Here is a 21,515-nt window from a genome sequence, read left to right on the forward strand (position 1 = left end):
TTTTACAATTTCAAAACAATTGATAATTTTTTTATTGTAAAAACATATATTTGAAAATATAAAAAAGAAAACATGAAAAATGTTAATTTTTAATTAATAACTAATTAAGTGCGAGTTCCTACGATTAATGCTTTACTAACGCCAAACTCTGCCGTGTCGTGACACGCCGAACGTGCGATCTAGTTTGCATTATGAGCTAAATACTGATACTGATAATATTTATGAGGCCTTTCATTATTAATATCAATATCATCACCTGTATAGTTAAATGCCGGTAGATTATTACCGTTGTTGTCAGAAGTATTGTTGTTGTTATTATTGTTGCTGTTGTTAGTATTATTTCCGCTGAAATTATCACTGTTGTCATTATTAATTAGTCAGATATCAACTTCGAACATGTCTTGCTCAATTGGTTTCTTGACCCAATTGCCCAACTGTGCTCGCACGAATGCTTCCTTTAATTGACGTTTTGCGTGCTAAATAAAAACGAACAAAAAAACAACATTAAAATGATATACGTGCAAGGTTTGAAGTTGTTAAGAAAATTGTTTAAAAAATACAGAAGAGTTGCTAAATTTTTTTTTCTAGATTTAATAAATTAACAATACACGATAATTCTATAATAAACTTTGTCTAATAATTTTTTTTTTTTTTTTTAATTAAAAAAGATAATTTTTAGGTAGATTTTGTTAGAAATCTAACTATTGCATTAGTCCTCATGGTGGAATTTTCACCTGATTTTGCTATCATATGTCATAATTAGTCAAATAAGTTCCGAAAACAACATTGGTTAAAAAATTTATATATATATATATATATATTAATTGCTGTGCGTTCGTCTCACTAAAACTCAAAAAAGGCTGACCGATTTTCAAAATTGTTTTTTTTGTTTTGTTTGCTGTAGTTCAGAGATGATTCAGAAAAAAAATTTTTTTGGAAAACCCAAAAGTTTAGCTAAAAAAATCATTATCATCAATCATCATCGAATAATAAAAAAATATAAAAATAAATTGCTGAGCGTTAGTCTCGCCAAAACTCAAAAACGGGTGGACCGATTGAAAAATTTTTTTTTGTTTTGTTCGCTATAGTTAAGGGATGATTTAAAAAAAAAATTAGGAAAACGGTTGACCCTGAAGGCCATCCGTGCAACTTCCCGCTAATTCCATACCTAGGCGCTTAAAATTGCACTTATGACGTTTTTGAGCTCTTCGAGCTCAAAAATACAATTTATATGTTATTTTGAGCTCTCCGAGCTCAAGGAGACAGCTTTCCTATGCTTTCGAATTCTTTGAGCTCAAAAATCTTATCAAAGTTCGATGAAACACGATTTTTAAATTTTCAAACTGCTATAACTTTTGAATGAATTAATCGATTTTCACGCATTTGGCAGCGATAGATGTAGTTTTTTAAGCTTTATAAATAATTCAGAACATAAAAATTGATCTGATGAAACATTTCGGAGTTATTATAAAAAAAAACACTTTTTTCGATTTTTTTCGACAACGATATCTCACGAACGCATCAACCGATTCTGACGTTTTTCGTGGTGATCGATGCAGGTTTTCAAGATTAAGAGCTAATGAGTTTTCGAGGTCGATCGGTTCAGCCAATTCGGAGATATTTAAAAAAAATGAAAAAAAAAAACAAATTTTTTTTTCACGTTTATTGCGATTTCTCGAAATCTACTGGTCCGAATCGGTTCCGACTTTCAGGAAATCTAAGTTTGGCGAAGACCTTTCGAATGACATTAACTGCGATCAAATCGGTGAAGCCGTTCAGAAGTTATAAGAGGTTTATACACACACACACACACACACACACTCTCGGGGCAGAAGAGATACTGCTACCGGGCGCGTCTCCCCGAGCGGATGGGAAAACGCTCGCTGTCCTTGGATGACACTTAATCTCTTAGTTGATGAGGTACAGCGGGTAGGAGCCAAGCAAAATAACCAAACAAAATAAGCTCTCGTAGACAAAACTCCCCTTTAATGGGTTGGTCACACTAACTGACCTAGCAAGACGATTGGTTCCTGCTGTAACTCACTGGGAGTGTCCGGAACCTGTATCGTAGTTTCCGACGATGCAGGTCACGGCTGATGTGAGCTTGCTCTGCCGAGGTGAAAGTTGCAGCAGTGGATCAGGAGCCAGCCACTTCGGGCCTTGATCAGGAAGTACGCAGTGAGTGTTAGAGATCGGAATCTTCACCGCTCCGAGCGAGTCTAGTCCGTCCGTGTATTCCGGGACTGGCTAAGTGTCGGCTAGGCCTCAGGGAACTGGGGTAGGAGTACTATCTCCGAGGGTACACCCGTTCCTAGTTATGACAACCCGCTCCACTCCGTATGATGCGCTGGTAAATCAAAAAAGTATGAGTAACCCACAGGAAACAAACAAGAGTGGAAACGGGCTACATGCCCAACAGGCAGCGATTGAAACGAGCGCTGAAATGAAGCGGTCACAAGCGTTGGAACGCCTAGAGAAACTGACCAGCGAGTTAAATGTTTTCGTTCAGTCAAAGGTCAACATCCACAAGGAGATAAAAAACAAGACGACTAGTGTAGCGAACGCACTTCAACGTTTCAAAAAACTGGACGAAGAATGGCGCTCATCATTACACCGCACCCCTTGTGCTACATCGGAGAGAAACAGTCAAGTGGTTGTTGAAGAAGCGATGGACACTGGAGCCGAAGGTGACGGAGAATCAGTCGCTGAAGAAGAAAGTGAAACTATCACAACGGCAGAGACTGAATCCTTTGACCAAGACGGCCGCATCCTGAGGAAGATGAAAAGAAAAATTTGTTCTCCCGAAGGCGGAGCTTTTCATACTCCCAAGAAGCTGAAAGACGTTGGACCTGGTCATCCCATCAAGAAGCAGGAAGTGGTTAAGGATCTTCCACAAAACTCTTGTGAACAGAACAAGAAGCCAGGCTGGGAAAAGGTGCAGTCCAGAAAGGACAAGAAGAAGAAGCGCAAGAAACTGCCCCCAGAAAAACCTCTGGTGCCTCCACCGAAGCCGAACCAGAAGCCAAGAAGAACAGCAACGAGACCGGAGGCACTTATTATCCGTCCAGCGAACAAAGATAAGTATTCTGAAATACTTACACGGATCAAAGCGGACGTTCGCCCAGATCAGGTCCGCAACACAGTCGAGAAGATACGCAGGACCGCGACAGGGAACATTCTCATCACGCTGTCGAAAGGCAGTAGTGATAGAGGTAAAGACCTGCAGAAGACTATCGCGGGAATACTTAAGGAGGACGCAAATGTCATTAGTACAGGACCTGAAGAAGACCTGGAAATTCGCGATATTGACGATACTACAACTAAAGATGACATTCTAACAGCTTTACAAGAGGCAGCTGGAAACGATTGTGGTATAACAGTAGAGGCCATTAAAATTCGTAAGGTCTTACATAGCAGAACACAAATTGCGTCGGTGACTCTGGCAGCAACGGTAGCGCAGAAAGTGGTAGGAGAACACGGCAAGATTAGGATCGGCTGGACCAATTGTCGTATTAGAACAGTACTAAGACCAGACCGATGTTATAAATGCTGGCATTTTGGACACCGTGCGGTTCAGTGCACAAGTGAAGTCGACCGCTCCAAACTTTGCATTAAATGTGGAGAAGAGGGACACAAAATCGCCGAATGTAATAAGCCTGCTAAATGCGCACTGTGTGCGGATCAATCCGGTACAGAGAATAACGCCCATCATGCCGGCACAAGCAGATGTCCAGTATACCAAGAGGCACTCAAGAAGATAACTGATAAACGAAAATGAGAATACTGCAGCTAAACATCAACCACTGTGAAGCGGCACATGATTTGCTCATGCAGACAGTACGTGAACAGAAGCTTGACCTTGTGCTTATATCGGAACCGTATAAACACCTCGGCGGCTAACCATAGTAAACTGACTGCACCAAAAAAGCTGTCATATGGTCCTGTCGCAAGCTCCCCTTCCAGAGTGTCGTTAACAATGGCAGCGCCGGCTTTGTAGCAGCATCGGTAGATGGCATCCGCTTTTACAGCTGCTACGCACCACCTAGCCTCACTATTGTTGAATTCATGAACTTTCTGGATCGACTGACGGAGGACGCGAAGCAGTACTACCCAGTGGCAATAGCTGGAGACTTCAACGCCTGGGCAGTGGAATGGGGCAGCAAACACACCAACGCTCGAGGTAAAGAACTACTGGAAGCTTTTTCTACGTTAGATGTAGTATTGTTAAACAGCGGCGATGCGCCGACGTACACTAAAGGAGTCGCAAGTTCTATTGTGGATCTTACTTTTGTCAGCAGCAGCCTCATCAGAGGAAACTACGACTGGAAGGTGATGGAGATCTACACGGCCAGCGATAACAATGCGATTCTCTGGGAAGTATCAAAGGACCAGAATCCTAGAAGACCGGCTAAGAAACTTGACATCGTTGGGTGGAAGGTGAAATCCTTTGACCCAGATGCTCTAGCAGCTGCCCTAAATAGTGAACCGCTTACTACTGGATCTGCAGAAGAAATGACCAAGGACTTGATGAAGAGAGTGACCCAGGCTTGCGACACCTGCATGCCCCGTAAACGGGGCATGAACCAAAGACCTTCGGTGCACTGGTGGAACGAACACATCAGCTTCCTACGGAAAGAGTGTCTCAAGAAAAGAAGAATATCTCAGCGTGGTTATCGGCGGCCTGACTCAGCGGAACTAGTCGCAGAATACAAGAAAGCTCGTCGACATTTAAGCAAAGCCATCAAGGATAGCAAGAAGAACTGCTGGAAAGCGCTAATCAACGAGGTGGACAAAGATTTGTGGGGTAGACCTTACAAGGTAGTCATGGCACACCTGAAATATCAGCCAATGCCGTCTCCTACGTATCCTCAACTCTTACAGAAGATCGTGACTGCGCTGTTTCCACGACAGCGCGTTTTCAACTATCTGTTGACACAGGACGAACTGAATGATATTCCACCTGTCACGAAAGAAGAACTGATGGAAGCTTATAACCGCGTCGGGAATAATAAAGCACCGGGATTGGACGGAATCCCTAATATTGCCTTGAAAACATCTATTAAAGCAGCGCCAGCGTTATTCCTCGACATCTGCAACATCTGCTTGAAGGAAGGGATTTTTCCTCGAAAGTGGAAACAACAACGGCTGGTACTACTTCCTAAAGGGAAAAAGCCACCGGAAGAACCGTCATCTTATCGTCCACTCTGCATGCTGGATACAGCCGGTAAGATACTGGAACGTATAATCCACCAAAGGATAGAAGCAGTTGTCGATCCACTCTTGGCAGACAATCAGTACGGATTTCGGAAAGGACGATCAACCCTGGACGCGATCAACCTGGTTGTCGGTATAGCCAAAGACGCAATCGCTGGTACCAGATGGAAGGGGGGAACGAAGAAATATTGCCTGGTGGTAACTTTAGACATAAAAAATGCCTTCAACTCCGCCAACTGGGATTGCATCATGCAAGCCCTTCAAGAGATGAACGTACCAGGATACCTACGAAGGATAGCCGCTAGCTACTTCACAGATAGAGTCCTGAGATATGACACGAAGAATGGTCCAAAGGAGTATGATGTTACTGGAGGTGTACCGCAGGGTTCTGTTCTCGGTCCACTTCTCTGGAATGTCATGTACAACGGATTGCTGAGACTGAAACTACCAAGAAATGTCAAACTGGTAGCGTACGCGGACGACGTAGCCGTAGTAATCGTCGCCAAGCATCTTGATGAGATAAAACATATGTTCGCTATCACCTTTGAGCGAATTAACCAGTGGATGGACACAGTAAATTTACAACTGGCTAAACAGAAGATCGAGGCTGTACTTATCACTAGCAGAAAAGTGGTGGAAACGATCAATCTAAACGTCGGAGACCAAGAAATCACATCCCAGCCATTCATTCGATATCTGGGAGTGATGCTCGATGCCCGACTTAACTTCAAACAACAAGTTGAACACGTGACCACCAAAGCATCAGCAGTAGTAGCCAACCTAGTACGATTGATGCCCAACATCGGTGGCCCGAAGCAGACAAGGAGGTCATTGCTATCATCAGTAGTTACATCGGTCCTCACATATGGTATATCCATTTGGGCCGACGCACTTGAGATCCAAGAATCATGGAGGAAAGCATGTCTAGTTTACCGACTGAGCGCGCTAAGAGTAGCCAGCGCCTTTCGAACAATATCAGAGGAAGCAGTGTGTGTCATTTCCGGAACTTTGCCGCTCAGAGTCCTAGCTGAGGAAAGACGGAACCTTTACCAACGAAAGAGGACAACCGCACAAAGTGCCGAGGAACTCAGAGCTAAAGAACGGCAGAACAGCATCGCACGATGGCAATCGCAGTGGGACGCCGCGACAACGGGGAGATGGACACACCGTCTCATACCGAAGATCGACGTTTGGCTAAACCGAAGTCATGGCGAGGTCAATTACTATCTGACGCAGTTGTTGTCAGGACATGGATGTTTTCGGACGTATCTTCACCGCTTCAAGCATGATGATTCACCGGAGTGCCCGTCCTGCCCAGGAATCAATGAAGACGCGGAGCACGTTTTCTTTGAGTGCCGTCGATTTTACCCACAGCGAGATGAGCTGGAGATGATCCTAAAGAAGAAAATCCAACCAGAGACAATAGTAGAAGCAATGTTGTCATCAAGAGCCTCCTGGAACGCCATCAACATATTTGCAACAGAAGTCCTTATAGACTTGCGTTCCATCGAAAGAAGAAGAGCAAATGACAACTAGAAGAAAGGTAAAATAACACCTTAGCTACCAGAAGTAAGAGCAGTAGCTAGATCCTCCCCTCACGAAGTAATGCCTAACGGCGGTTTCCATGAGGGATTAGGGGAAAGAGGAAAAGGGGTTTAGGGTTTAGTGGGTAGGGGCGCTAGCGTCGAGTTTTAGTATGACACTGCGTCGAGTCGCCACATATCCAGGCCAAACAACTATGCCTGGAATCCGTAAAAGGGATTCCCCCCCTAAGTTAAAAAAAAAAAAAAACACACACACACACACACACACACATACAGACGTACGGTTATCATCGTAAAAATAGTCAGGAAAGCTTCTTAGGGCTTCAAAACGTGGAGATCTGTTGTAACCTCGATTTTTTCGAAACGGGGTGAAAACAATAACTTCCCGATTTTTTGAAAATTTTCGATCTTCTTAGCGGGAAGTTAAAAATTTTCGAAAAACGCGAAAGTTCAGCTAAAAAAATCAAAAATTATTAATTTTGTGTTGGAATCGCTATTGTTACGCTTTAGCCTAAAGGTTGCAAGAGAGTACCAAAATTGTTCGATTTATAGGAAGATACGTACAAGTATACTGCAGAGTTGTACTATTTACCTATTCAGTTTATCGGACATAACCACAAATCTCAAGAAGAAACGCAAGAAAAATGTTTGTCATTACTTTTGTTTTGTTCGTGTTTATTTTTGTAATGTTTATATCTATCTATCAATGGGGTATTCCATACCAAATCGACCACTATTGAACCCGACTCCTTTAGATTTAGTTGAGACTTTACGATTCTTTTCTACCCTTCAAAAGACATTTTTGAGAATTTTTTCAAATTTTTCTATCCAACCCAAAAAAAGTTATTAATTTTTCAAAAAACTGGCTTTTTTATTTTCAAATAGCCATAACTTTTTTAGGCATTGACCTTTGGGTACCTTTTTCTTTTAATAAATTTTTGTTTTTGAATGAACTTTTGGAAAAAAAACGCAAAAAAAATTAAATATGATCAATTCTATAAAAAATAATCGGTTTTTTTTAAGCACAATCGTTATTTTTTCGAAGTTGGTGACTTTGTTTTTAATTTTTTTTCTCAAAAAAAAACTTCAATCAATTTGACAACTATTTCCGCTCATCCCGGGCAGGGCCGATTTTTTTTTATATTTTTTTTAATTGAAAAAAAAAAAAAAAATTTTTATTTTAGAAAATTTGACAATTTTTTTTTCAATTAAATAAAAAAAAAATTAGGAAAACGGTTGACCCTGAAGGCCATCCTTGCAACTTCCCGCTAATTCCATATCTGGACGCTTAAAATCGCAATTATGCCGTTTTTGAGCTCTCTGAGCTCAAAAATACAATTTATGTGTTGCTTTGAGCTCTCCGAGCTCAAAGGGATAGTTTTTATATGCTTTTGAGCTCTTCTAGCTCAAAAAAGCCATTTTTTTGAAAAATTCATAAACTTTTTTGGGTTGAACAAAAAAATTTTAAAAAATTCTAAAAAATGTTTTTCAAAAGGTAGAAAAGAATGATAAAGTTTCAGCTAAATCTAAAGGGGTCGAGTTCAAATGTGGTCGCTTTGGCATGGAATACCCCATGTATAAAAATGAATAGCTGTGCGTTAGTCTCGCTAAAACTCAAAAACGACTGGACCGATTTTGATAACTTTTTTTTTATTTTGTACGTCATCAGGTATAGTTAGAGGATGGCTTAGAAAAAAAAAATAAAAAGTTGAAAAAAAAAATCCTAAATATTAAGAAATCAAAAATATCAAGTAACATCAATTGTTTCCTGCTTCCCAGCAGTATTTCATTTGTCACCTATATAAGTCTATCTATATAAATAAATAACATAAATAAAGAAAATCTAATATCACATGAAATCTACCTTCCATTTCGTGTGAGGCCGAATGGCATTTTGTTTTATATGTAACCAAAAGCTTTAAAAATTCAATAGTGGACGATTCATGACGCTCATTTAATTTTTCATAGAAAATAAATTATAATACTGATTTATAAAGTTACTTAGAGAGAAATAAAATGTATTATTTTCGACAATTTACGAAATGTTCATTTCTAATACTGGAGGGTATTTTCTTTACAGAACTGAGCATGTCGTGTAACTGTTCTGGATTTTATGGGCAGGCGTGATGTGATAATAATTAACCAATTTATCTAGATTTATCAACTAGATTTATTTCATACCTCATAATTAACCGAATATATCAAATTCTAGAGAAAAACTAAGAGCGCTCTCAATTCGTTTAGGAATTTTAGATGAATAGAAAAAATGTAAGTTTTGAAAAAAAAATTCCTTTTCTAAACAAATAAAATTTCAAATAACGTTTTGAACAAAAAGGTCTAGAAAACTGGAAAAGTATCCGTTTGCTTTGAAGTTTTCAACCACTTATTTGTAATATAAAGATGAACTAATTGACTAACTAGTGAGGGATTGGTAAAATTGTTTTTTGAAGTCAAAGATTCTATTTGTCGAAGCCGAAAACATGTTTAAACTTCGAATTCAGAAAAAAGTTATTATTATTAATAAATCAAAAAAAATTTGTAGCATGAACGAAAAAATAGAGTGTGGAAAGGATAGCAATTCTTTATGAGAACTATCTTAGCAACAATTTGGAACAAGCTTAGTAGAAGTCTGGATTAAGATCTCTAACCTAAGATTCTTTTGGAACATTTTTGCTCGAGAATCGTCAAAGAATAGCTGCAGAAACTTGACCAAGATTTTTGGAGAAGACTTGAACGAGAATATTCTTTATTTTTCAGTATCAAAAAAGAAGAAATAAGCAGATTTGATCAAGTACTATTCAAGAAGGCTTGAAAATATTGTCTAATTTTGTTGCTAGTATGGGCATAGAATTTTGGTAAACTGTTTTGATCAAGAGTTGTCCAATTATGTATTAAAATTGTGTTCAAGTATCTTGTTTAAATTCAATGCTACTGGAGGATAAAGTCCTCTTTCATGCCACGCTTTCGCATTATGAGTCATGTAATAACAATATCCTTATAAACTTAATAAATATGAAACATTAAATTATCAATTACCGAATAATCTTGAACTGTAGATTTAGCATCAAGGTATTGATGGCATATATCACGATCTATATCATCAATTGTACTTATCTTTCCCAATAGATTAAAAAACATACGAAATAGACCCTGTTTTGAGATTCTTGATGGTTTTCCCAATTCATCTTTTCCCGTTGTGCAATTGATTACTTCAGCTTCAGTTTGTCCTATAGAATAAAACAAATTAAGTTGGAAGGTTAAAATAAATATCAGTAAGTATTAATTATTTAATTTTAAATTCAACTTACGTTATAATTTATGAACTAATAATTATACTAATAGATATATGTAATAAGTAATAAGTAAAAATGAATAATAAATACTGACCTGTTGTCCAATTGACACTGTAATTAGGCGCCTTACCCGGCTGTCTAACTTCGGAAGACGTAATTAAACTCATAAGTGGTTTATTTAATCGATATGGTGGCGGCAATCCTTGAATTGTATTTTCAATTCTGCCGCACACCGCGCGATACATATGACTAGGATTTAATAGGCTGCCGAGAACGATGCTGTGGAAGTAAATAGGCTCGATGAAGTGGCTGAGTAATGCACCTTGCACACCTAGTACGTTCCATCGAGCTATTTTATCCGAACACGACATCGTCAGCAGTCTTTGTCCCTAATGAAAACAAAAATTTTTAGAAATAAAAAAAAAAACATAAAACCCTATAACACAATTGTTGAGGGCGCTGAAAAATGAAATAATTGTTTTTAAATTTATTGCAAATTATGCTAGAAATAATAACTGATAAATTATCTGTATGATTGTATAGTTTTTTTTTTTTATTTATTTTTATCGACTGGAAATAGTTTAAACATTTTCACGCAGTAAAATTTTCGTGAAATGATCATTTGATAATAAAACACTCACTAGCGTTCACGCTAGTAGTGTGCAAAATCAAATTAACATGTTGTATAATAAAATAATGGTAAAGAATTTGATTATTGAATAATTAAAAAAAAAAGTTTCAATTCAGATTTTATAAGAGAAAAGATGTTGAAGATGGTTAAAAAAAAAAATTAGATACCTCATTTTTCAGTGACCTTATATCTACAGTGGAATCTTGATAATTTGAATTTTTGTAAGAAACCTATATCATTCATAGTTATATTTATTTTTTTCGTTAAATTTAAACTATTTACAATTTAGTAATAAGCCCATAAAGTTCTTAAATAATACTTCTAATAATTAAGTTTCCACTGTGTACATTATTAATTACTGTAATAAATATAAAAATTTACCATAAGTACACCGTCCCATGTTTGAATTCCTTCGCTACTTTTAACAGGAATAGTACCTTCACCGGATTCTATTTTTGTTCTCAACTGCCCGCGAGCACGTCTATTAGGATGTTTGTCAACAGACTCATTTTCTTCATGTGGCGAAAATATTCTAGCATCCCCACAGGGTGCTGTATTTATATATAAATGGAATTGTATACCCTGTTTTAGTTTGAATCCTTTTTTATTTTTTTCTTCCAATATAGATTCTTCACCACGATTTTCTGTATGAAGTTTCAATTGTTGATATAAGTATTCACACAAACAACGTCGTGCCACTACTTCAGCGTGACAGTCATTCAATGCTCCACCTGTTACACTTAAATGTTCTCCAGATATACATTTTGTACCTTGAAGAATAAACACTTGTTAAAATTGGTCTATTACTATTTTTATATTGTAATATTCTTGCGTGCATGCATGTAATCTGACGTTGACTATTAATGCTGGTAGCCGATTATAATAAACGTATAACTATTGAATATAATGAATGAGCCATAAATTCTCCTTTTACGATTCAATAACATACAAAAAATTTACTAATGAATTATTGATTAATTTGGATTATATATGTTTAAATACTCAGTTGTGTTACTAGCCACCAAATAATTTAATTTAATTGGAATAATTTACCGGAAGATAAATATTAAAATTACGTATTAAAATAATCTTGCAATAAGTAATATCATAAATTTGATCAGTCTTAAACGGTAAAATTGAAAAACATTAATTTTTTAACAGATAAAACTATTCTTATAGTAGTCACCCAAACGTCACAAAAAAATGTTGATTTTTTGGAAGATTTTATTTAGAAAAAAGTCACCAAAACAATTATCATATCGATTGGGAACTGATTATTGCGGTTTTTTAATTATAAATATTTTTATTTATTAGTTCTGTGAGGATTTCAATGACTTTTCGAAATCTAACCAGTAAATCTGTAAACATTAATCTGTTTCATACTTGTAGTTGATAGCTAAACATATTACAAAACAAACCCTGAATAAAAAAAAGTATTGGGACAAAGAAAAAAGTATTGAAAAGTATTGGATTGACTAGAAAACCAATACTTTTCAATATTTTTTTCTTTGTCTCAATACTTTTTTTTTTATCAGGGAACTTTTCAGACATTGATTAAAAAAATTTAATATTTGAAAACTTAAAAACTTAAAAAGAATAGTATATTTCTTACCTAGGGCAGGAAAATAAGAAATGTCTCAGATTACATGTAATTGTTGACCGAGGCGAAACCGAGGTCGACAAACATGCACTGAAAAAAAAATTAACTTAATTGAAGAGAAAAATTCTTGAACCAAGAATATAATTTTGAAGAGGGTAATTGTCTTGAATCAAGACGAAAAATTCTTGAATCAAGTAAAATTTCCTTAAATCAAGAATTTTTCTACTCAAATCAAGAATATTAAGTTCTTCAAAAATATATACTTGATTCAAGAACATTTTTTTTTCTGTGTGTGATCTGAGGCTTTCTTATTTCCTGCCCGTGGTGAGAATACTATTTTTCTCCTCGACGGAGGCGGAAAGCGGCATTTTCATTTAGCGCAACAGGCGGAAATTTTGTTTGCTGTGAACACAGCAAAAATTTACTCTCTCAAAAATTAGCTCTTCTTGCTAAATTTTAAGGGGGACGGCTACTGTGAAATTTCAAAAAAAAAAAAAATTTTTTTTTTTTATTTAATCCAAGTTTATAGATTCAAAAATATGTATCTAGAGTTTGGTATTAAAATTCCATATATTTTCCGAGTTATAGTCATTTTTGTGACAGCGCATCAAATGACTTTACACGCGCGGCACTCCGACGAAAACGCGTTTTTCTCGAAACTACTTTTTTCGAACTGATGAGAACTGTAATTTGCATAAACATGAACCGATTTGCAACTTTTTTTTTCCCCGTATTCGTCTATTCAGTAGCTATAGTTGCACGTAGGGGATTTTGAAAATTTAGATTTTTAAGATTTTTTAGGGCTGTTTGAATCCAAAAAAATGAGGAAAAAAAACGAAAAAATTTTTAATATGTCGCCATTTTTGTTTAAATCCAAATTTTCAAAATCCCCTACGTGCAACGATAACCACACGCATGCTGATTACAACGCTCTTTCGTTTTTTTGTTTTAGATAATCCGTTTTTGAGTTAGAGATCGCATCATGGAGGGGGAAATTTTTTTGGTGCCCCACAAAAATGCTAATAACTTTGTAACAACATGATATTTTTGGATAAAAATTTAGTGCCCCACAAAAATGTTAATAACTTTGTAACAACATGATATTTTTGGATAAAAATTTAGGAGAATAATCTGCAATGTATACTTTATAAAACAAAAAAAAACCCGATCCCCAAATTGCTTTATTATCCCAGTCAAAAAAATTCCCGAAAATCACCTTTTTTTTCGATTCTCACAGTGGCCATCCCCCTTAAGACTTTATTCCTACTCGTTCGAAAAATCATATTTTTCTTTGTTTTTTTCGCTCATAATTTTTTTAGTAATGGACATAATTAAAATTTTTTTATTTTCAAAGTCTTTGTGTTTTTATATACTTTTCAGAAAAATATACAAAAAAATTATTCTAAGAATTTTAAGTTTTAAAATTTTAATCTCTTTTTTTTTTTTTCAAGTGAATGCATAGTTTAATTTTTTTTTTTTTTTTTTTTTTTTTTTTTTATTACAAACTACTATCTTTTTAAATTTCGAAAAATTTCAAGAATAATTTTCATTGCTCTATGATCTGTTTTATGTTATTCTGACTTAAATTTCTATCAATAACAGTTGTTCAAAATCAATCATCAGTTTTTGAAGACATTTAGAAACATTTACAACAAAAGTTTTCATCTATTTGTAAATATGTTTAAAATTTTTTTGATGATGTTTTATGTTATATGTATAGACTTTCTTAGTATGACTTTCTCACTAAGACAATGTAAATTATTTTATTCAATCCAAAAAGTTGAAAAAATTTAGGAAATAAAAAATAAAAATTTTTTAAACCATCCGATTTAGTCTAATATTGAACGGACTTTAACTACCTTATAAATATTATTAAGTTATGTAGTTTATCATCAAGATTTTCATTAAAACGTTAATTATGTGTTATTAAGTAACCCTATTACTAGCTTATCGATCTTTGGATGAGTGTATAAGTAAACCTAATCATAAATTGCTTAGTACTGAAAATAAAAGTATTTACCTGTAGTAACACAAATTAATTCAGCGTCATTGCCTTTTGTTTGTACGATCCCGGCTAGTACTTTGCGTCTAGCATGCTGAGGTTTATTTTGCATCAATTCAGTAAACTTTGAATTAACCATCTTGCCAATCTTATCAGCTAACATTTGTGGCAGACTCATTGACTCGTGAGTTGATGAAAAGTTTGAAAAATTAGGTAGCACACGTACAGGCAAAGGTATACAAAATGTTGAACTGTGAACATTGCGTAATTTAGCTAAAGCGGCTTTACTGGCAGCAGCTTTAGCCAATTTTTTACTTGGTCCAGTCCCTTCGAATGTTTCACCATCAATTGTTACAGCAATTGTAAATTTAGCATAACTTTCACCGTTGTCTGACACACAATTATAAATAACACCGGGATACAATTCATTGATAAGCGCAACTGGACCTTTGTCAATAAATTTTGATGGGTTTTTAGGTTCTTGTAGTAATGGTTTGAATGCATTAACAAGATGATTGTCCTTTTCTGTAACGTCAGATGTAAAATCCGGTTCGACTGTTGTCAATGCCTGGCAGCCAATTGCTTGGTGGATTTCAGGTGTATTACGAAATTGAACAATATTCCGTAATGCCAATTCAGCAGCAGCGTGTTTAGCCATTTTTTTTGTGCGACCTTTACCCTCGTACAATTGACCGTCTATTTGCACGGCTATTGTAAATATTGGAGCGTGAGTTGGTCCTGTTTGTGATACTACTTTATACACAGCACCGGTCTTTAATTCGTTCAATGCACAGACTGCGTTCTTGGGTTGTGGATTTTTGTGACGTTTCTTGGGTATTGGTGCGCCTGTTATTCAATGATTATTTTTTATTATTATTCGAGTTGACAATTTACAGGAAATATTTAACATGAATAAATTATCATTTTAGAATTTCGTGGATTCATTTTATCTTTTAATAAGAAAAAAAGAGATTATAATTAAATTTTTTACTGATCATTTTTTATGAATATCAAGAGCAAAATAAAAAATTGTCTTTTTAACTTCCCGCTAAGAAAATTGAAAGTTTTCAAAAATCGGGAAGTTATTGGTTTTACCCCGTGTTTTGAAAATGAGTTTTCATCAGATCTCGACGTTTTGAGATCCTAGGAAGCTTTCCTGACTATTCCCGCGAGGGTGTCACTGTGTGTGTGTGTGTGTGTGTGTGTGTGTGTGTGTGTGTGTGTGTGTGTGTGTGTGTGTGTGTATGTGTAAGTATGTAAACCTCTTATAACTTTTGAACGGTTTAACCAATTTCATCGCGGTTGGTGCCATTCGAAAAGACGGCTAAACTTAGACTTTGAACACTATTTGAACTGGATCGGACCGATGGATTTCGAAAAATCTAAAAAAAACTGTAAAGAAAAATTTTTTTTAAGTGGTTTTTTTGGAATAACTTTCAAACGGCTTCATCGATCAACTCCAAAAACTAATCAGCTTTTAACCTTAAAAAACTACGTCGATTGCTGCTAATCCGGTCAAAATCGGTTGATTCGTTCGAGAGATATCGTGAACGAAAGAAAACCGAAAAAAGTGTTTTTTCAGAGTTACTCCGAAATTTCTAGTTTGACCAATTGAAACTTAGAAATTCTTTATGAGGCTTAAAAAACTGCGTAGAATGCCGCCAACCGCGTACAAATCGGTTCATTCATTCAAAAGTTATTGCGGTTTGAAAATTCAAAAAATAGTGTTCTATGAAACTTCTATCAGACTTTTGAGCTCAAAGAGCTCAAAAGCATAGAAAAGGTATCTTTTTGAGCTCAGAGAGCTTAAAACAACACACAGATTGTACTTTTGAGCTCGAAGAGCTCAAAGAAGCGGCCAGGTATTAACGGAATTAGCGGGAAGTTGCAGGGATGGCCTTTAGGGTCAACCGTTTTCCTAATTTTTTGATTTAAAATTAGAAAAAATAGCAATAGTGATTGTAAATTTTTGTAGTCGGCACTATTTAATTTTTTTAACGAAAAATATTGATAAATAACAAACATTTATTTTGTAGCAGTGGAATTATTGCAGTTAAAAAAAATTCAGACAATATTATTTGATTAGCAGTTTTTAAAAATCAATAATATTTACAATTTCCTATCTCAGAATTCTACAAGACCTATAATACAATTAAATTTTTTAGTTCAGTTGCCATCATGTTAAATTTAATTGTATGGTTAAATGATTTTAATCTGATCGTACTCACGTAATCAAATAATATAATCTGTTCTGTATTATGGTTAGATAAGTGAGAATTAAATTATGGATTATTTTGTTAGAGTGTAACATAATAAAAAAAAAAAAAAAAAAAACAAAATTAGTTGAGAGACCTAATACATTGCTAAAAAAATTCAACAATATCGACTCTAATTATGTAAAAAAAATTATAATCCTAGCTATGTCTCTCATAGCGTCGATTGTTGCGTATATCTTATGAACTATCTAAGACAAAATCGATATGTATTAAATAATCATGGAAATATTTTTTTGTATTGCATGTTTGCGAAAATAAAGGAGTAGTTGAAAAATTGTGTTTCTTGTAATGATGATGCAAAAAATAGTAATTACAATAGTTTTCAATGTAGTTTATACAGTAGTTATACAGCTCCAGAATTTTCGTTTTAGTGAAATAAATATTAAAATTTTAAACATTTTTATTATAATTTGTTGGGACTCTAATTATAATAATATATATATTTTCTATTTACGAGTTAAAAATTTAAATAATTTGCATTTATAACTTTTTTCAATTTTCACTGGTGAAATTTTTTTTTTTTTTCTATACAAATTTACTTTTCATACAAATCCTAATAATTTTCAAATGTTGATTAATATTTTTAACGGAAACTATGATAAATTTTGATAATATTTACTGAAAATTTAAAGTTTAAGTATCTTGACATAAAAAAATTATCAAATTTACCTTCGATGATTGGGTCACCCGGTCTTTTAGTTCCTGAATTATTCTTTTGCTCCATCTAAAAATAAAAACTAAATAAAATGAACTGCTTATATAAATAGCAAATAGTTTTAAAAAATAAATAAATACGTACGTTTTTTGCATGTCGCCTCGCAGACTGCGATCCTGAAACATAAATGATAATTAATATTCAAATTTAAAAAAAAATGTTAGAAATTTATCAATTTTTTTTAAATTCTTACGATTAAAATTTCAAAATTTCTGCTAATTTGAGAATGTGTAGAAAATATATTATTTATTTTTGAAACAATTTAAAAAAAAAAAATTTAGTAAATGCTCAATAAATTATTCAAATTTAAAAATTATCAACAAACTTTAAAAATTTTCACAAAGAAACTTAATTGTTTGTTATTTGATAAATATAAAATACTTTCTTATAAGTATCGATAAGAACTTACCTATTATCTACCGTTTTTTTTTTTTTTTTTAATGTAAAATATAAATAAAGTGGCTCAAATAAGCGGTCGAAAAAATAAGTGATTGATTTATTGAACGATTTAAAATTACAGAAAATAGCTCCGATAGATTCTAAACATTCTCATAAATTATTTAATATAATAATTACCTTTTTTTATTTGTGACTGATTATTATTTAAAACTTGCACCCCGTTAGACATTTTGAACTTAAAAAAATTACAATATTAAAAATTTTTATTGTTACTCAAGTTTTATCATCACTAATATTAACAATAGTAATAGTGATAATAATTATGTTAAAAAGGGTGCATTAAGCATCTGCAAAGCAACCCCCAAAAAGTACTGCACTAATGCATTGATTTTGATTATATTTTACTCAACACAACCAGCGCCACTGACGTTATTTTATTTTATTTTTTTATAATAATCCTCAAGAAAACTAATCCGAATGTATATATATATATATATATATACATATTTGCTACAGATGCAATTCTAACCTTATTTTGAAACAGTAAGAAATAAAAAAAAAAAAAAAATATAATTTACTTTCAAAAAAATTTGGTGTAATAATTTGTGAAATTTAATATTAATGAAAAGTTAATTTTGTGCGAAGAATTAATTGATTTAAGGATGTAACTTTACTTACGTATTGTATAAATAATATTTTTAAAAATCAAGAATGAAATAAAAATGTCACAGTAGCGTAACAATGATACTTTTGTTGTGAGAGAAAACGAAAGTGCGCAATGCAGCTTGTTGTTGTTTTTGATTGGTTGATCTTAGTTGGTAATGCAGAGAAACATACTTGTCTGTATTTTTATTTAAAATATCCAATATTATGTTCTATAGTGATTGTTATTCTTAATTACGATTATCAGTTGTTTGATTTCCTAAAACTAAGAATAAAATTTTGCGCACTATGACTATTGGACTAATTCTAGTTTTTTTTTTCTTCTGTTTCAAAATAGTGTGGCGGTAGTGGGTGCCAGAAACTCCACTCAAATTATTTTCATTCGAAAATACAAAATCTACAGTCATAAATATCCGAAATGAAAACTATTCGAAATTAACAATATTTAAAATTAATTATAGACAAAAGAATAAAATGAAACAGGCGAAAATTTATTAATGAAATCTAGTCGAAACAACACTAGTCAAAGAGCGATCTATACGAATGATAAATTGTTCGAAAGTTCTGAAAGTTCATGGTAACTAACTAGATATAGTCTCGTTCTTACCAGCGAAAAACTCTGCGACCTATATTGTCAAGTTCAATCGGTATGTCTATCTCCACAGATTCGGTAGAATCTGGCGCCAAGGTCCGTTCAAAAATCCCGTTGTAAACGGAGCGCCAGACTACCGACTGTGTTTACTGTAAGCAGAACGGTATTTCGAGGTTGCGAAATTTTATTTAATTATATGGTTCTCCTTTTTCCAAAATGATATATTATAAAAGTAATTTATACTTTATTTTACTGATATTAATTAATTATAATCAATTATAACACTTAATTCACTTAAAATTATTAAATTTTATCAGCACAAACTATAGTAAGCCCAGAAATTTCGATCCTGACTTTTTTTCGATGAGGAATATCAGCGCCACAGACTAGATAAAATAAAAATTGTAGTCATCCTTCCTACAGACACGCAACTACAGTAAAAAAAGTGATTCATAGCTTGCATCTATGGCCACCAGGGTGCACTGGAATTACATCTACATAAACTGTAGCTTCAAGGGGATAGTTTGCAGTAAAAAATGCAGTCAACACGAGATTTAAGTTGTTATCAATTGTAAATTTTCATTATAATTACAAAAAATACTAAAATCCGAACAAAAACAGTTTCACTGTAAAAAAGTCGCGCCAAGTCCACGTTCATAAGACTATTAGGAAAAAAAAATTTTTTTTTTCTTTACAAAAAGATACAAAATAAAAAAATAAAAAAATCCGAGTAACCGATATGATTGTTTATGGTTTTCGCAAATTAAAAAAAATTTTATTGTAAATTTAAAAATTAAAAAAAAAATTTTAGAACGTATTTAGTGTGCGCGGTTGCAAAATATTTTACTTTTAATGAAATTCGTAAAATCTATTTACTAGGACGTTAAAAATATTTAAATACACAATGACGCACACCAAGTACGTTCTAAAATTTTTTTTTTTAATTTTTAAATTTACAATAAAATTTTTTTTAATTTGCGAAAACCATAAACAATCATATCGGTTACTCGGATTTTTTTATTTTTTTATTTTGTATCTTTTTGTAAAGAAAAAAAAAATTTTTTTTTCCTAATAGTCTTATGAACGTGGACTTGGCGCGACTTTTTTACAGTGAAACTGTTTTTGTTCGGATTTTTGTATCCACCCTACTTTCAAAACAGAAATCAGAAATTACGATTAAAACAATTTAGCTGAGCTTTTAGTCTCATAATTTAAAATATATTAATAATTAATAAAGAATTTTTTCCAAAAAATAACTACAATAATAGTTATTACTATTATTCTTTGAAATGGATTGGGGTTAGTTTGTTAATAATAATATTAATAATAATAAAAATTAATTTTTAAAAATAATAATAATAAAAAAAATACGTTTGTGATTGTTGTTATTTTTATCAATTAAATTTTTTTTTTTTTTATTTAATCTTTTTATTAGTATTTTGAACAAATGACAATATTAAATAATTAAAATGAACATAATTGAAGAAACATAAAACGTGATGAACAAATTAGTAATTAAGAGTAAGTCTTTCAATAGACAGCATAAATATACGCTTAAATAGCGTGTTTTTTTTTTTTTCAAATCAAAATTTTAAAAAGAATAAAACAGAAGTAATAAAAACATGCTTAATCTATTTCAGTATAAGAATAAAAAAAATTCCAAAACAGACGATAAAAACGTTTACACCTTTAAAGTTATATCTTAATATGCAATAAACATTATTCTTCCTATCATTTATGAGAAAAAGCCCCGTCGCAGTTCAGCCTCTTCCTCACAAGTTGGACAAATGTTACCAATAACATCATTTTCTTCTCGCCGAATTTCGAGACAATTATTGCAAATTCTGAGAGCAAAACAATTTGTGCAAATGATGTTTACACGGTGGGTGTTGCACAGTTCACAAATCATTAATGGAAATCCATCAGCGTCTAAATCGTTGCGTAATCTAGCTTCATGAAACTCTGCTTGTGAATTACAAAATGGACTTAAGAGACTTAAGAGAGGTCCATTGGCTGGTTTTGCTTGGCGTATCTGCCTTGCACACTGAGAGCACATTTGAACATGCAAGCATGGATGACATATCATATTTACTCTGTTACTGAAACATATGTCACACATTATAACTTGCTGATTACGTTGATTGTCAGCAACCCCAGCACGTAACTGATGAATATGTAATCCTGAAAACAAAAATTCCATTTAATAAAAAATAAAATTCAGTATTTTTCGTGCACAGAAAAAAAAGTTCACTTGACCCAAGAAAATATTTTTCTTCCTAATTATTTTCTTGAGCGAAAAAAATAGTTTATTACACCCCTTGGGAAGGAAAATAAGAAAAGCCTCAGATCACATGTAATTGTTGGCCGAGGCGAAGCCGAGGTCAACAAACATGTGATCTGAGGTTTTCTTTTTTACTTCCCAAGGGCTGTATAATATTTTTTTGTCCGAGGAAGGAGGAAAGCGGCAACTTTGTTTAGCGCAGTGAGACCAAAGTTGCCACTTTCCGCCCAGAGGGCAAAAAAACTTTTTTTTTGCTCGACGGGCAGAAAGCGTCAACTTTCGGCCCGCTGCGCTAAGCGAAGTTG

The 21,515-nt window shown here is 33.6% G+C and overlaps 1 protein-coding gene across 3 annotated transcripts; it reads right to left on the reverse strand.

Annotated features, from left to right (window-relative positions):
• Positions 1–59: 59 nt before the first annotated feature.
• On the reverse strand, positions 60–18,483 carry LOC123262427 (double-stranded RNA-specific editase Adar). 3 transcript variants are annotated; one of them, XM_044724631.1, is made up of 9 exons: positions 18,353–18,457; positions 17,852–17,909; positions 17,360–17,391; positions 17,230–17,284; positions 14,303–15,130; positions 11,064–11,452; positions 10,146–10,440; positions 9,795–9,985; positions 61–476 (listed from the first exon to the last, which is right to left on the reverse strand). In XM_044724631.1, the coding sequence occupies exons 2-9, from the start codon at positions 17,901–17,903 to the stop codon at positions 378–380; spliced, it is 1,941 nt and encodes a 646-aa protein (XP_044580566.1). In that variant the 5' UTR covers positions 17,904–17,909; positions 18,353–18,457; the 3' UTR covers positions 61–377. The 3 variants fall into 3 exon arrangements, with proteins under 3 accessions (XP_044580567.1, XP_044580566.1, XP_044580565.1); XM_044724632.1 differs by lacking the exon at positions 17,852–17,909 and having other exon boundaries at positions 60–476; positions 18,353–18,483; XM_044724630.1 differs by lacking the exon at positions 18,353–18,457 and having other exon boundaries at positions 17,852–18,068.
• Between the last annotated feature and the right edge of the window lie 3,032 nt (positions 18,484–21,515).

The sequence above is a fragment of the Cotesia glomerata genome, linkage group LG4, assembly GCF_020080835.1.
Source record: "Cotesia glomerata isolate CgM1 linkage group LG4, MPM_Cglom_v2.3, whole genome shotgun sequence".
In the NCBI taxonomy this organism is placed as follows: domain Eukaryota; kingdom Metazoa; phylum Arthropoda; class Insecta; order Hymenoptera; family Braconidae; genus Cotesia; species Cotesia glomerata.

Coding starts and splice junctions, on each gene's coding strand:
- LOC123262427 (XM_044724631.1), bottom strand. CDS start 17,903: ATGTCTAACGGGGTGCAAGTTTTAAATAATAATCAGTCACAAATAAAA. Junction 17,285..17,359: donor CGAGGCGACATGCAAAAAAC/GTACGTATTTAT, acceptor TTTTATTTTTAG/ATGGAGCAAAAGAATAATTC. Junction 11,453..14,302: donor ATTAATTTGTGTTACTACAG/GTAAATACTTTT, acceptor TTATTCTTCAAG/GTACAAAATGTATATCTGGA.